The following is a 14,361-nucleotide window of genomic DNA, read 5'->3' on the forward strand; positions in this document are numbered from 1 at the left end:
CAGGGCAGGCCCATCCCACCTCCAGAGGTCCGTGCCACCTCAGCGGTGCAGGGGCTCTGTGACTGCGGCCTGCCATCAGCTACTTGAAGTGACAGCTCTCCCAGTGCTTCCTCCCTGCCCCACGGGCTCCTCCAGTCCAGGCATTCTTGGTCAAGCAGGTCAGGTCTGGAGCTAAGCAGAACTGGTTTCACTTCTTGTGGACAGTGTTGGTTTGGAGGAGCTGCTCTCCACAAAACATTCCTGCACAGTGTTTACCACTAGGATGGTAATAAATGTTTTAGAATAATATCTTTGCTAAATTCAGATTTATAGGGGTAAGCCACATATTCTGGTGTTCATAATGTTTTCTGCAAAACAATAAAATCTTATTTGACAAAGGTAAAATTAGCAAATCTTGAAACAGACTGCAAGCAGATTTCTCCTTTCATATGTTTGCTGTATACTTTTGTCACTCCCTATCAGAGTATCTCATTTCAGAATGAGTTTTACATTAACAATTCTGATTCAAAGACTGTTTTATTGTAAGAATAACAGTGAAAAAAATTGAGCTGAGAGGAAGATATTTCTTTAACATTATTAATAATTAACTTTGGTCTTCTAACTTTTGTATGAAAGAGTTAACACTGTTGGGCCCTCCTTTAGTTTGTAGTGGGGTGACTCTTTCACATCCCACTATTTAATTAGAGTATAAGATTCTTCATGCTCAAATTAATCATCAAACAAGTAAAAGACATTTCAGTAGCGATATGATGCAAAACCATTTATCTGGAAAAGTGCTTATTTCATATATGTATTTTGTAACTCTGTATGAACTCTGGATTTTTCTGTTAATCCCACTGCATTGCAAGGTAGAAGGGTTTTAGTACCTTACTGAGAGCTGAGTTAGTCTCACCTTTCACATGTCATCACACCGAAAGAGCCAGCTTGAAGGCTAGAATGTAATCCAAAAAGTACATTTGTTTCTGAATTAGGGAATTAGGCCTCAGAGGGAAAGGTGAGGAGAGCAGGAGCAATGGCCTGTGCCCCTGTTCCAGTGGGCTGCTGTAGCTCTGGACAGCGAACGGCACTGGAGCAGTTCCTGCCATAATCCAGCCCAAAGGGGACTTGGGTGACAGCCCTGGGAACCCGAGGGCTCATCCTTGGGAGCAGGGAGGAGGAATGATGGCTTGGGAGCAGTGGGACTGAAGGAGAAACTTTAACTAGGGTGGCTTTTGGCTGATAAAAGTTATTCCAGTCAAGAGTTTGTGTCTTGGCATCCCCTGACAATGAAATGTCGGTGCAGATGAGTGTAAGCAGAACATCCCTGTTGTCCTGCCGTCCCACAGCCCTGCTCGGCCCATCACAAAGGTTGTGATGGGAACACTGCACTGTGGAATGACCACGTACGAAGAAATCAGATCTCTTGCCCTCTGAAAGCTGCTGGGTCCGTGGTGATCCAGCACTGTCTGGTTTGGCAAACATTACAAAGTGTCTTTAGGTGTGTGCAGTGCAGAGTGGGTGCTGCTCCAGGAGGAAAGCTGGATTCAGCTGCCAGGGTGAAGTGCAGGGAACACATTTTGGCCACCTGGTACAAATGGTTTTTATACAAACAGTTCTGTGGGTTTCACTCCAAGTCAGGATTTTCAGACTAAAACAATGCTCAGCATAGCATCAACTGTGGAAAAACTGTGTTCTCCTAAATCACCAACATTCATTTCAGTTTCACAGAGGAAATCCAAATAATGTCAAGTTAAGCAATACATAGAGTGCATTTTTAAGTGTTTAGAATGTTTTTGTATATATTACTTGAAAAGGAAACAAAAGGGGTAGAGATCAACTTCATTGTTAGTTTCAAGTTTTTAAAATATCATAATTTTTCCTGTTCTCTTCATTAATCTACTCTGTTATCTCTTTTGTCTGCTTTTGATATTTTTTGGACAGTTCTATTCCATGTTTTTATGAATGTAATATAAGTCTAGATTTCTAAGTATGTGCTAAAACCTAATGTCACACTATAAACTCTCAGCAGTTTTTATCAATTATGTTTATATTGTGTAATAGGAGAGGTGTTACGTTGCAAACTAAACAAAGTATTATGGTTTTTGTTTAAAATTTAAATATGAATTGATTCTTTCGGATGTTTTCAACTGAAATGGTTATGGTTTTTTGGAGGCTCACAGCCAAACTTGCTCTTTCTTTCTGAATTACACTCTGAACACTAATTTAAAAAAGTCTACTTTTTTTTTTAACTTTAAAACCTTCACTGAAAGACCAGTAAATTCCCATAAATGCCAAGGGCAGTATGTGTGGGTAATTTGTTAGCCTGGTATATCAACAGCTGAGTTGTTACAAAGCTTAATTTTACTTTTCTCTCTATGTTTTTGTAGTCTAGTCTGCTTCGGTCCGACATGGGGCTTGGAAGTCCAGGTCAGCTGTCATCCTCTGGAAAACCTGGAACACCCTACTACCCATTTTCTGGCACAAATCAGCGCCGAAGGCCACTTCATGAGTCCTCAGCTCTAGGTGGGTCACAGAGACAGGTTTCACACTTCTGTCCCTGATGCTTTTCTGCAGACTTCGTTATTGTCTCTGACAGTTGACTTGATGTACTACAGATTGCTCTGTGTGGAGCAATTGAAATTACACCAAACTGTTCTCAAAGAGAAAAACTGGAATTATCAATGTTTTCTTTGAGACAGTAGCTTGGATTCAACACTGGTCAGTATGCCTTACAAAACAAACAAGAAGCTCTAATAAACCCCTTAATTGCAAAAGCAATAATGACAGATGGATGGGAGCTGATGACCAGCTGAGTGCCCTTAACCCGTGCCATCATTAACTCCTGGAAATGCCTGACCTTGAGGTCATTACCATTAGTTAGTAGGGGAAGGACACAAAGGGGAAACAATTATCCTTTTATATGCTAAAAGTAACTTTATTCAGAGCAATATATACTTCATTGTAATTGGTTCAACATGCCTTTAAAGATCTTAGCAATTGGAGACTAGTAGCTTATCCTAAAATCAAACTACCTTGCAAAATATGCAGGCAGGAACTTGCTTAAAAATTGTTATAATCCTATGACAGCTATTAATATTTTATTCTGGGGATACTTAGAGATGAATGGAATTTTCATACTTGGTCATAGACAGTGGTAATATTTTTTAGCCCTCTAATTCTGTTGAATCAGAGAATCAAGAACAAGCCAGATGTTCTGTAGTTTCTGCTGTAAGTATTGCAAATAATTGGTGTGCAAATTAAAAAAAAAGTGTATTTGGTAAAAAAGAGAGACTGTAACTTTATATTGTAGTTTACTATATATTCTGGTTATATAGTTATATATCTGGTTATATAGTTATATAACCTTATTTTCTAGTTGCCATATATTTCAGTCCTAGTATGATATATCACTAGGATTTCTCTAGTTATATGTTTGAGTTTTTAATGCCCCTCATTCTGTTTAACGCTTCTATTCCATAATAAAAATCTTGCTTGTTGGAACCATGTAACTCCAACCATACTTTACCCCAAATAAGATTTTAATCAAATGCAAATTTCCTCTCAAAGTAACTTTAATATTAACTAGAATTGCAAACTTCTTGGTCACTAAAATAGTCCTGAACATGCTTGAAATGGTTTTATTTATGATGAAAGACCTCTAAGCCCATTGATTCCAGCCGTTGACCCAGCTCTGCCCAGCCCACTGTTTAACCGTGTCCCCAGGTGCCACATCTACGAGTCTTTTAAATCCCTCCAGGGATGGGGACTCCACCCCTTCCTGGGCAGCCTGTTCTAGGGCCTGACAACCCTTTCAAAGAAGAAATTTTTCCTTGCCCTGAATCTAAACCTTCCTTTGGGAAGGCAACTTGAGGCCATTTCCTCTTCTCCTATTACATATGTGTATGTATGTATTTTAAAATGCCATTTCTGTGTAACTTGCTGTCAAGTCAACCCCCATTTACCTTGGGGTTGTCTGTCCTTATGAATATTGTTGTAAGGATTCATGTTGCTCAGAATGTGAGAACAAACACAGCAGTTCTTCACGTCTGTCTTAGGAAAGTTCAGTGAAATTGTTTACTGCTTGAAAGGGTGTTTGAACTTGAATAGAGAAGAGCTGGATTTTAACACACTGATGATGTTTTAGCCCAAGTTGAATCAGTTTTAGTGAAAAACTGCTTATAATAGTGACCTGCAATGGTTTTGAGTAACAGGAGGTTGAGTTAGCCATGACTTTGGGTGCTGGGCACAGAGTGCTCATGACATGCAGAAAGGTCATGGTGTAAAGGCAGGCCTGAAAAATATTGTCTGATTTCTAACATAGACTTGGTTATGTGACTCAGGTTTTTGTGCAAACTATATGAGTTTGGTAGGTTCCAGATATTAAACAAAATGAAGTGTGGTGTTTTCAGAGTAGCAGTATTTAGGTTTTTAATTCAAAAGAGAAGCTGAAGGGGTATAAACCTGTTCAAGCTGGTGACAGTGTGATATTCCTCCTTCTGTCACGGTTGAATCTGGGCATTGTAAACTGAGATATGGCTGGTGGTGGTTACAAATTTATGGAAATGTTTTTCCAGGAATGTCAGGAAGAGGAAGCAAACTTTTATCTCAGGTCTTTTTTTCCAGTGGCTTCAGAAAGTACATGAGATTTTTTTTTTTTTTTAATTTTTAATGGACTAGTTAAATTTTACAAACCTACTGCCTGAGAATTTAAAACAAAATCAAATTATGGCCATTTTGTCCCCAAGAAGGAGTTGTCTGACAGGATTATAACAAGCTCTCATTAAATTCCATACTAAATTGCATTGAAACCAACCAGTGTTCTCTCCAGGTGACACTTTCAATGCAATGGGAATATCTCTTCCAAAAGTGCTTTTCTTTTCTTTTTTGGGTGTGCTCTATAGGGAATGATCAAAGTAAGATATCCAGCAGATATTTCACCTTATCTCGCTTTTATCTTGTCATATGTTCTGGATGAAAATGGAAAAACAGGAATTTTGTATTTTAATTGAAGACTCCATCAGTCAACTGTAGAATTGGAAATCTTGCCAGATACTTGTCTCCAAAACTTCAGTTAATTTGCAAGCCTACTTTTCAGATTGATTTTATTAGCAGCTGATTAAACTGGTTCTGGTTCTTGATTTAGGCAGTGAGATTGCTGGGTCATCACACTGGGTACTTTTGTGGGGTTACAGGAGCTGTTGGGAGAAGGAAGCAGCTCTTGTGCCTCCAACTTTACTATTACATGCAAATTTGAGTTGCGTTGCCTTTACTACTTAAAGAAAGTAGTTATATCATTATATTTCATGATTATTTACAACCTTGGTATAGTCTAAAAGCCATTAAATTTATGTAATGTTAGTATTTTTAGAGTTTGTCATACTTCAATGTGTGAAATTCCTTTTTGATGGTTCTGTCTTTACTATGAAGTGTAGAAAAGAAAACATTTCTCTTGCTAGTCGCTCTCATTTTCCTCACTGTATATCTCAAAACTGTATTTGTTTCTTAGCCAGTGTATAAGGTGATCAGGAATAACTGCTTTCCTTATGGAAAGAATTGAAAGTAACTATTCAGCAAAGCTTTATTTTAGAGAAGAACATTGGTATATCGTGTTATATTTGTATTGATGTGAAAGACAAATCTCACTGACAGAGAAGAAAAAAAGTCTGAAGTTGGAAAATAAGTTCATCATGGAAAGAAAAAACTGTACTGTGTAGCTATTTATACTTATTCACCTCTAATGTAAATACCTGATGAAACCTTATTTTTCTATGTACAGATCCTCTACAGACAAAGAAAGTAAGAAAGGTGCCCCCTGGTTTGCCTTCTTCTGTAAGTACTCCATTTTTTACTTATAGTAAAAAAAATGGGCTCAAACTGGGCTCTCTCTACCTGCCATACAAACAGATGCCTTAAGTTCAGCTCCAGGAAGGCTGTGTGCTGGACATGAACAGCTAGGCTGGGTAATTGGGAGTGGTTCTGCAGGACTAAATACACATTTGATGTGGAATTTTTAGATTTCATAGCAGTGATTTGTAGCTCGCTCATATGCTCCTACCCACTTGTCCCTGTCATTTGAATTCCTCTCTTGGGAAGAGAGCTGGGCCAGGAGCTGTCAAAGAAGATCTCCTGTACAGGTCTTTTGATGTTTAATTAGTCATTATGTTGCTGAACAGGAGGACAGACAGAGATTAATAGCTGAGAATCTTAGAAATTTACATTTGTAATAATCCCAGTGGAGCTGAAGACATTAAGATTCGGAGGACATGTACAGCTCAGCTTGCCTCAGTAGGACTGAGGTTATTAATATGCATAAATCACCGAGTCAGATGTTCATTGTGAAGCCCTGGTGGATTTTAAAGCCTTCATTAAGCCTTTCCTAACTTCAGCCTAGCATCAGGAAAGCTTTCAAGCAACTAGTTTGTTGATCCCTCTTTGCTTGAAAATTTATCCTTCGAGAATAAAGGGCTTTGATAAAAAAGGTTGGAAGGGTTTTGGTGGAAAAAATCATTAATGGCTGTGATAATCTAATGCTATAGGGGTGTTTTGTGGTATTAAATATGCTTTATTCTTAAAAGGAAGAAAATTGTTTATAAATGAATCTGCATTTAAAAATCCACGTGAAGTGAAAAATCCCCAGTGAAGTGAAGGACAGAATTATTTTTTCCCCTGCTCAGAACAAACAGGAGGGGAGGGGGAAGCTCCGCTGCCTTGCGGGATACATCTCTTTGTTGTGTAAATGGATGTTGGGCTTTTATTTGGCAGTACTTAACACATGGGCGCAGGTGCACTTGGATGAGTCATAACTCAAAGCCGGATAGGCTGAATAGAACACACTGCACAGGCAACCCTAATATAGTGGAGCAAAATGGGGCTGATCTTTTTATTTTGTATTGAGCCTGAAGTACGGATGGTGTCTCCTGGTCCCTGCATCTCCACTGTTCTCTCCTCCCTCTTTCCCTTCTCCTTCCCCTGCTCCCGATGGTACAGACAGAAACTGGGATCTGAAATCCTATATTAGCCATACTTCCAGATGGAGCTGAGATAGTATAGATAGCCTGGGGCAGCTGTGCTCTGAACCTGCAGCCTACCTGGAAGCCAGGATTGCAGCTGCAGGCACTCTTAAAAGCTTTTGCTTGCATAAGCACTTGGGCCCCACTAGAGGCTGAATAGCTGCTTGATAAACAAAATGAACACAATGCCTCAAATCATTATTCCCGAGGCCAGGAATATTCTTCTTTTCCCCCCCTTCCTTTTTTTTTTTTTTTTTTTTTTCCCCATTTTTTTTTCCCCTTCAGCAGCAGCTAAAAATAGTTTGGCAATTTACATTTTAACAGTTGCGTGTTATGTAGGGTGGCTTTACAGTCTAGCAGATGATTTCTGCTAGATTAACAAAAATGTATTTAAAATGTCAGAGAAGCTAAAACACATAGCAGTGCAATTTTCATGTAATTTATTACTGTAATTCTAGGCAGTAATAAAGCTTACACTACATGTTTAATATTTAGTAGCATCACCCAGGTAAAGAGATCATTTTGGAGAATGAAAGATTTCTCTCATTTCTCTTACAAGGTTTTAATTTTAACAAACAGCATTTTTCAAATGCTTTTCATTTAATTCTTCTGTAAGAGTGGAGACAATAAAATGCAGAGAGATTTTATTTGTATTAACATTGTTCCAATCGGTGCAATTAAGTGCAGTTACTGTGAATAATCAATGATTGCGATGCTGCAGGTTTTAGGCACCGTTTCTCTGTGTTTCACTGCTGAATAGAGCCTGGAAGCGAAATGACGTTACCCCCACCCCCCAAAAAAAAAATTATGAGATGCTACGTGTTTGGAAGATGACACAAAACTAAATACCACTGAGCACATAAGATATTTAAATTGAGTAGATAATTATGTGAGTGTAGTCGTTATTTTAAATATATGTTGGAAGGAAATCAGAATGTTTTGTGGGAAAGACAAAAGTTGCTTTAGCTAGTAGATAGTGCACAGTAGTTTAATTATAATATGAAAAGTCAAAGGAAAGATGTTAATTTTATTATACAAATCTGTATTTTTTAATTTTTCAGTTTCTGAAATACTAGTTTCTGCAGTGTGTTTGTTAGTGTAGGGCTACCATGTCAACGGATACTCAGCAGTAATTTAATTTCCTAGATAACTGTAATTTAATAACAATCTTTTAAGAAATAATGGTTTTTTAAAAAACAAACAACCCTTCCTCTAGTTTGTTTCTTTTTTCTCTTGGTTTTGTGTGGTACTTTCTGAAATTACTTGTTTTGAAGTTTATCTTTTTACATATATTCTTATCAGGGCCCAAAGGAAAAAGAGATACAGAGAAAAGCGCTGGTGAATTGTTTAGATACTTTCTGGAATGCAACTCATTCCAAACTTGTCCTTTTACTGTAAAAATTACGTGTACCAGGCAAATGCATTTTTAAGTTTTTGTGTTGTAAGTTGCTAAGTGGTGACTCACTGCCCAAAACATTTTGAATGTTGACATGCAAGCAGTTTTGTTTGAACTACAACTACTAAATTTAAAGCCTTGTGGGGAGGATGGGAACTAAGAAATCAGTGGTTTATTTTTTTTTTTTTCAAGCCAGGTCTGAGAGAACAGCAAGATTATGATATGCTGTTTATATTATAGCAGTGAGTTACATGGTCTTCAGAGATTCAAAACTGTTATATTTCTGAGAATTTTTCTGATTGTAGGAGTTACGTGAACTAAGCAGACACCAATAACATCGTGTGACTTGAAAGCAGGTGTAACGGGGCTGGGGCAGGAAGAGCAGAGTGTCCAGGGTTCTGAAGAGCTGCTCTGTCTGCAGAGGGAGGAGACAGACAAGGCTCACTCAAAAATGCCCAGGGATTGCCACCCAAAAATGGATGGGCTGTGAGCAGAAATGTACTATTTACATGCGGAGTCAGAAAATATTTCAGACTAATTATTAGTACCATGATCAGTGGCTCTCATGAGGTCATAATTTTAAAAGAATAGTGTAAATATCTATCATCATTCTTTTGCCATTTAATTAGTCTCATATCAGAGAAATAACCTGAAATACATCATATCTGTTGATTTTTTGTTACAGGAGATGAGTTGTGACACACAGGCACAAATGTCTGCTTGTTTTCAGTGTTGTGCCATTTCTAATAAATATTTCAAGTATTTCAGACTTTTCATGGTACCTGAGATGATCAGTTAACATTAACCTTTAGATTGCACTTATTTAATAGGAGATTGTCAAATTAATATTTTCTGATACCAGTGATCTCTTTCTAAAGTCAAACTCATTATATTTTATATTTTTCAATACATTTAAGACAATTTGTAGTTTGATTATAGGGGTTCCTCATATATCACCCATATATCAGTCTGTGGGTGCTAATTTATTGCATTTAATGATGCAAAGATACAGCGAACTTGGTTTGCATGCATAGAACTACCTCCCACTTCAGGCACTTTGCTTTTTAGTTTCCTGGTAGTCTTTTAAGACTGAGCTTCTGGAGATATTTTAAGACATGTCACATGAAGATACCAATGGTACCAGAAGAAAAATAATAGATGTTACTCCCTTCTGTGCTCTCTCCTTCCTCTACTCCTCCCAAAGGGTAAAAGGAGATTATTTGAAATGGTGGAGTGGGAAGTATCTTCTTAATTATCACGTGGAACACAGTTTTTGAGAGATCAATGCCTAGATTATATTTAAAATAATATGATATTCATTAATGGAGTAGACTTTCTTTAGAGAGTCATTCTCAATATCAGCAATTTCAATGTGTATTGAAGTGGCCTGGTGTAAAGCAACATCCTTGGAATACTTTTTAATGAAGTCTCTGGCTCCGACTAAAACCTTTGGAGCGTCCTGGGTCGATACTTTGTGTGATGTTGAACTGACTGATGATGTGCTTAACTGACTTTCTAGTGAGACTTTTTTGGTAAGATTTTTTCCCACTGTCCACAAATGGTGCCCAAATGTAAAAAGCAGCATTTAGTCTGCTCAGATCTGTTCTGAATTGCCTTGTGCAGTCAAGTGATACATTCAACTGTCACTTGTCTTTAGTGTCTAAAGCTCTCAAAGACAGCAGTAACTTGCCTGACCCTTGCCTCTGATGCTGTGCTGTGTGTTAGAAGGCAATTTTAAATAACAAAAGAGAGTAAATAAATCCTTATGGATAATGCAACACAGAACTTGCAATTTTTTCATCATGCCTCAGTCTTCCACCTCTCCTTTTTGTTTGTTCTTTGGTCACTTGATTAAAGGGTTAAGGTTTTTAGGGGCTTGCTCTATATTGCTTTTTAAGCACCATATTCGTCTGTGACCCTAAAAAAAAATGCAAACATGTAAAACATCCAACCCCTAAATTATGTTACAAACTAAGTCAAAGTGTTTGAGATTTTATGTTTATTAAGAAAAAGATCTGGTTTTCTGGTTAGGTTATTATAGGGTGTTTTTTTCAACGTGGCCTTTATTTGAAATCTATCTGAAAACCACATTAGCCTCAGATTATAGCATCCCACCTGCTCTTTGCTCCATGAGAACATTTAGCTGTCATTAAACAACTAAGCAGTCCATTGCAAAGTCCTGCTGTGAGAGCTCAGATTGAGCTCTCACTGAATTAGGGTGAAGGTGCTAGAGTAACCCTCTCTTAACAGCTTTCTTAAAAATTGCAATCAGATAATTTTTGCAAACTGTCCTGTCGTCTGACTGTGGGGAACTATTTTGAGGTTGCTTAGTTGAGAGATCTCAATGAAAATCCTGCATATACATACATATATGTATGTATACATATGGCAAATTAATTTTCTCTTTGGATTTACTGGAGATAATTTTTTTAAAAGTTTTCACAACATATCAAAATGAGTGCATTAGATGCTCTTAGAGTGTAGATTTGATAGAAGAACCTTAAATTTGTGCATAGTTAGAAAAAGTTATCTTAAAAAAAACCCAAACATGACTGAATTGAAGGTCTTGTAATTTAGACAGAAGTTATATGGAATTTCTGCAACTTCTGCTTTACCTGGAAGGCGAATGTGTGCCTTGCCACAAATTAGTGTGGTGTTTTATAATGATAGATAAGGATACAAGCTTTTTGGAAAACTATTTCTTAATATCTTTTGCTTGATGATACTTGTGGCTTTGGTGGGAAGAGTTTCTAATCCCTGAAGACAGCTAGGAAAGCAGTGAGGAACGTTGTGTTGCTGGACTGATGTGCTGTTGGAGTGAGTGGTTTCCCTTCAGTTGCTTTCTCAGCCCGAGTCGGGGCAGGTGTCTGCCTGGGAGCTGGCCATCAGTCACAGTGGGCAATGCAAACACAAAACTAATGCTTTTTCAACAGCACGGTACTGAAATGAAAGCACTGCGTGGTCTTTGAATGAAATTTCAGATGTAGATGTGTCTTTACGCAAAAAAGATAAATAATTGAATTAAATTACGTCCTATTTTAGTGCCTCAGAGTTTCATGTGACGTCAGGACTTATAAAGCAATCAAGTTGTTCAGTGTTGGAGAGTTAGTTATGGGATTTCATTCCGTTTGCAGGGCTAGCTAGGATTAGTTTGCTAGTGTATTTTTCTTTCTATAAGGTAACTGCAGATTCCTCACTGTGGATGACAAGGATTGCCCGTTGGGCTTTGGATAGCTCTGGGCTTCATTTGCAAAGCAATTCTGCCAAGCAGCAAGCTGGAGCACAGCGGAGAGGGAGCGATGCGAGCAGATCCAGCCGAGGCACGGCTCCCTGCCCGCGTTTTGCCTCGCAGTCTCTCCGGGCTGCTCCGACACCGAATTCCCGAGCCAATGGAGGGGGGGGGGGTGCCGGGCCGGGCGCTCGTTGTGCCGCTGGGGCCCCCTGCAGGCCGACGGCACAACTGCAGGGCCCGCGGAAAACACGGAATGGGGACGGGAAATCCCAACTCCCGGGGCTGGGGCTGGGGCTGGGGCTGGGGCTGGGCCGGCAGAGGGACCCCGCAGGCGCTTCTCAATTGTTCGCGTAAATTTTCGTGGCCACGTTGCGTTGATGTGAGGAGATCTGTAATTCACGTGCTTTTTCTGCGAGTTTCGGTAACAGCCTTGCTAATTAATTTTAAAAATCCTTATAAGGTCTGTACAAGTTTTTAGGTTGGGTAGGTTTTTAACACAGTTTGGGGTGATGATTATCTGGCTTCTGATAGAATAATTTATTGCCTCGGGATAGTAAACATGTTTGTTTACTTTTAAATGCAGATATGGGTAGTTAAGGCCTTCATATCAAACTTTCAAACCATAAGACTTCGTATTTTCAGCGAATTTATAGAACTTTCTGAATTTGAGCAATAGCCTATCAAATTTGTATCTGAGAGACTTTGGAACAAGTTGTAAAACTTCCTCTGATAAATTATTTTGTGTTTGATTCTGAAGAATGTGATATACATCACTCTTTTCCTCATTCTTTCTATTCTAGGAAAATATTTATATAATAAGTTAAATATCTCCTATAACATTGGATAAATTCAATTTTAACATTGAATTAATTCAATATTATTTGCAAAACTATTGAAACAGAAAGGTCCTAGCTATAGTTTCCAATTAAAAATAGCAATTACTTTTTATCCATACCTGCCATAGGTAACTGGTGTTTTTGCAGCAAAAGAAGAGCCCCAACCAACAATAAAAACTCCAACAATCATCCCCCAACCCTGTAATATAGCTAGGTAAAAGTAGTGGATAGCAATTAATATCAATTTCATTAGTATTTGCTGTCCATATTCTGTCCCTTCAGACTGTTCCTTTTTCTCTGATTATAGTAACATGGATGTTAAATATGCAGTTAAAGACAAGCCCTTTAAAAAGGAAAACCACCAAACTATTTTTGCTCTTGCATAGATGAGTAAATTAATTTGCTTAATACATCTTCCTTTGGATATTGGGAGAGGGGGTTGCCTATCAAATTTAGCCCACTGGGTTATTTTAAATTGCCTTCCATGCAGTTTGTCTGCTCTGTCTCTGCTGAACAGCTGCTCAGTGGTTGGTTAACACAGAAGGATATCCTTCCAGGATTTTAAAATAAACTTTTACTTAACTGATGAATTACATAGAGGACAGTGTAATAAGCATTGTGTTTTCCCCTGAAAACAGCCTGTTTCTTAAGGCTTGAAATCTTTTCTATTCCAACAGCCACATCATGTTCAGTGCATCCTTCAGCAAAGGCCTTAACTCTGACTGTGCTATTATTAGTCATCATAAATATTTGGCTTTAAAATAAGTTATATTGAGAGACCTAAGATGTGTTAAAATTGTTGGTTTTTTTTTCTCTGGATTGGTGCTAGACAAGCAGCTCAAAATGACTTTGTATACTTGAGTCAGCAACAGGTTGTTTTCTATCAGTTGGGGTCTGTCTCTTCTATGCAGGTTTCAGTTTTCTTAGAACTGATAAGAACTTAATCACTTGTGAAACTTCTGTGCCTCTGTCAAGTGTGGCTGAAACTGATAATTAAGTCCCAACCTTGGACAGTGTGAGGAGGAGAGACTTCTAGGGCAGTTGCCTTATTCCCAAAGGTAGAAGGTTAGCCTAAGCCCTAAGAAATTAATGGAGATTGGTAAGGACAAAAGAGCTAGTTTATCCATCAAAAGCAGGCTTGGGCTCTCACCACATTACTGGGTTTCTTTCAACGAGATTGAAGCCAATTCTCCTCAAGGAGATACTTGATACTTGGGTTTACACATCCCAGTTGCTTTTGTTGGTCGAAAAGGAGCTTTAATTTCTAGTTGCACATAATTTAAAAAAAATTGATGCTTGTTGTGTTAGAATAGACCCATTTAAAATAATAAAACTGTGATAAAAAACATTAACCTTTCTAAAGCCTTTCTATGTATCATTTTTGTGAAATATGTTTGACTGGAGGATGGCTCTCATCTGGTGTGACAGTTACATAACTGTCTTTCATATGGTATAACATTCAGTGATCTGAGAAATTATGTTTATTTTTTTATAAATTCAAATGATGAATTGCATATGTTCTATTGTGTGTTTGCTTTGTGGCTCTGACAAGTTGAACAACAGTGTATTTCACATAAGTTTGTTTTCAGGGAGAACATGTGGTTCATTCACAAAATCTCTTAGTGTTAAAATCATCTTTGAAAATATTCTCTTACAGGTAGCTTGGTTTATTTTTAGGTCAGTATTTCACTCTGCATCAGCTTTCATAATCTCTTTACATACTTTAGGAACAGGCAGTTTATTGTTTTTGACACACGGTACAGGGTCATGAGTGGAAACAATTCGGGCTACAAAGTGCATGTCAGTTCAATGCTCCTCTGCTGACGGCATGTCTGTCTGAAATCAAGTTTAAAAAATTGGCCCTGTCTCCAGCTGACTTGTTTTGTCAGGCTGAGTCATAAGATTAAC

At 38.1% G+C, this 14,361-nt stretch overlaps 1 protein-coding gene across 12 annotated transcripts in view; it reads left to right on the forward strand.

Annotated features, from left to right (window-relative positions):
* TCF12 (transcription factor 12) overlaps positions 1-14,361 on the forward strand; it is a 162,768-nt gene that overhangs the window by 105,025 nt on the left and 43,382 nt on the right. For 11 of the 12 annotated variants that reach the window (XM_027881505.1, XM_027881508.1, XM_027881504.1 and 8 more), the window contains 2 exons: positions 2,367-2,502; positions 5,756-5,808. In XM_027881505.1, coding sequence (XP_027737306.1) covers positions 2,367-2,502; positions 5,756-5,808 — 189 coding nt within the window. Of the gene's footprint in view, positions 1-2,366; positions 2,503-5,755; positions 5,809-13,474; positions 13,519-14,361 lie in introns of those variants that run through there. The other variant, XM_027881514.1, reaches the window with a different exon arrangement.

Source organism: Empidonax traillii, unplaced genomic scaffold (assembly GCF_003031625.1).
Source record: "Empidonax traillii isolate 1590-97213 ecotype Southwest subspecies unplaced genomic scaffold, ASM303162v1 scaffold90:size2128546, whole genome shotgun sequence".
NCBI classification, from domain to species: Eukaryota; Metazoa; Chordata; class Aves; order Passeriformes; family Tyrannidae; genus Empidonax; species Empidonax traillii.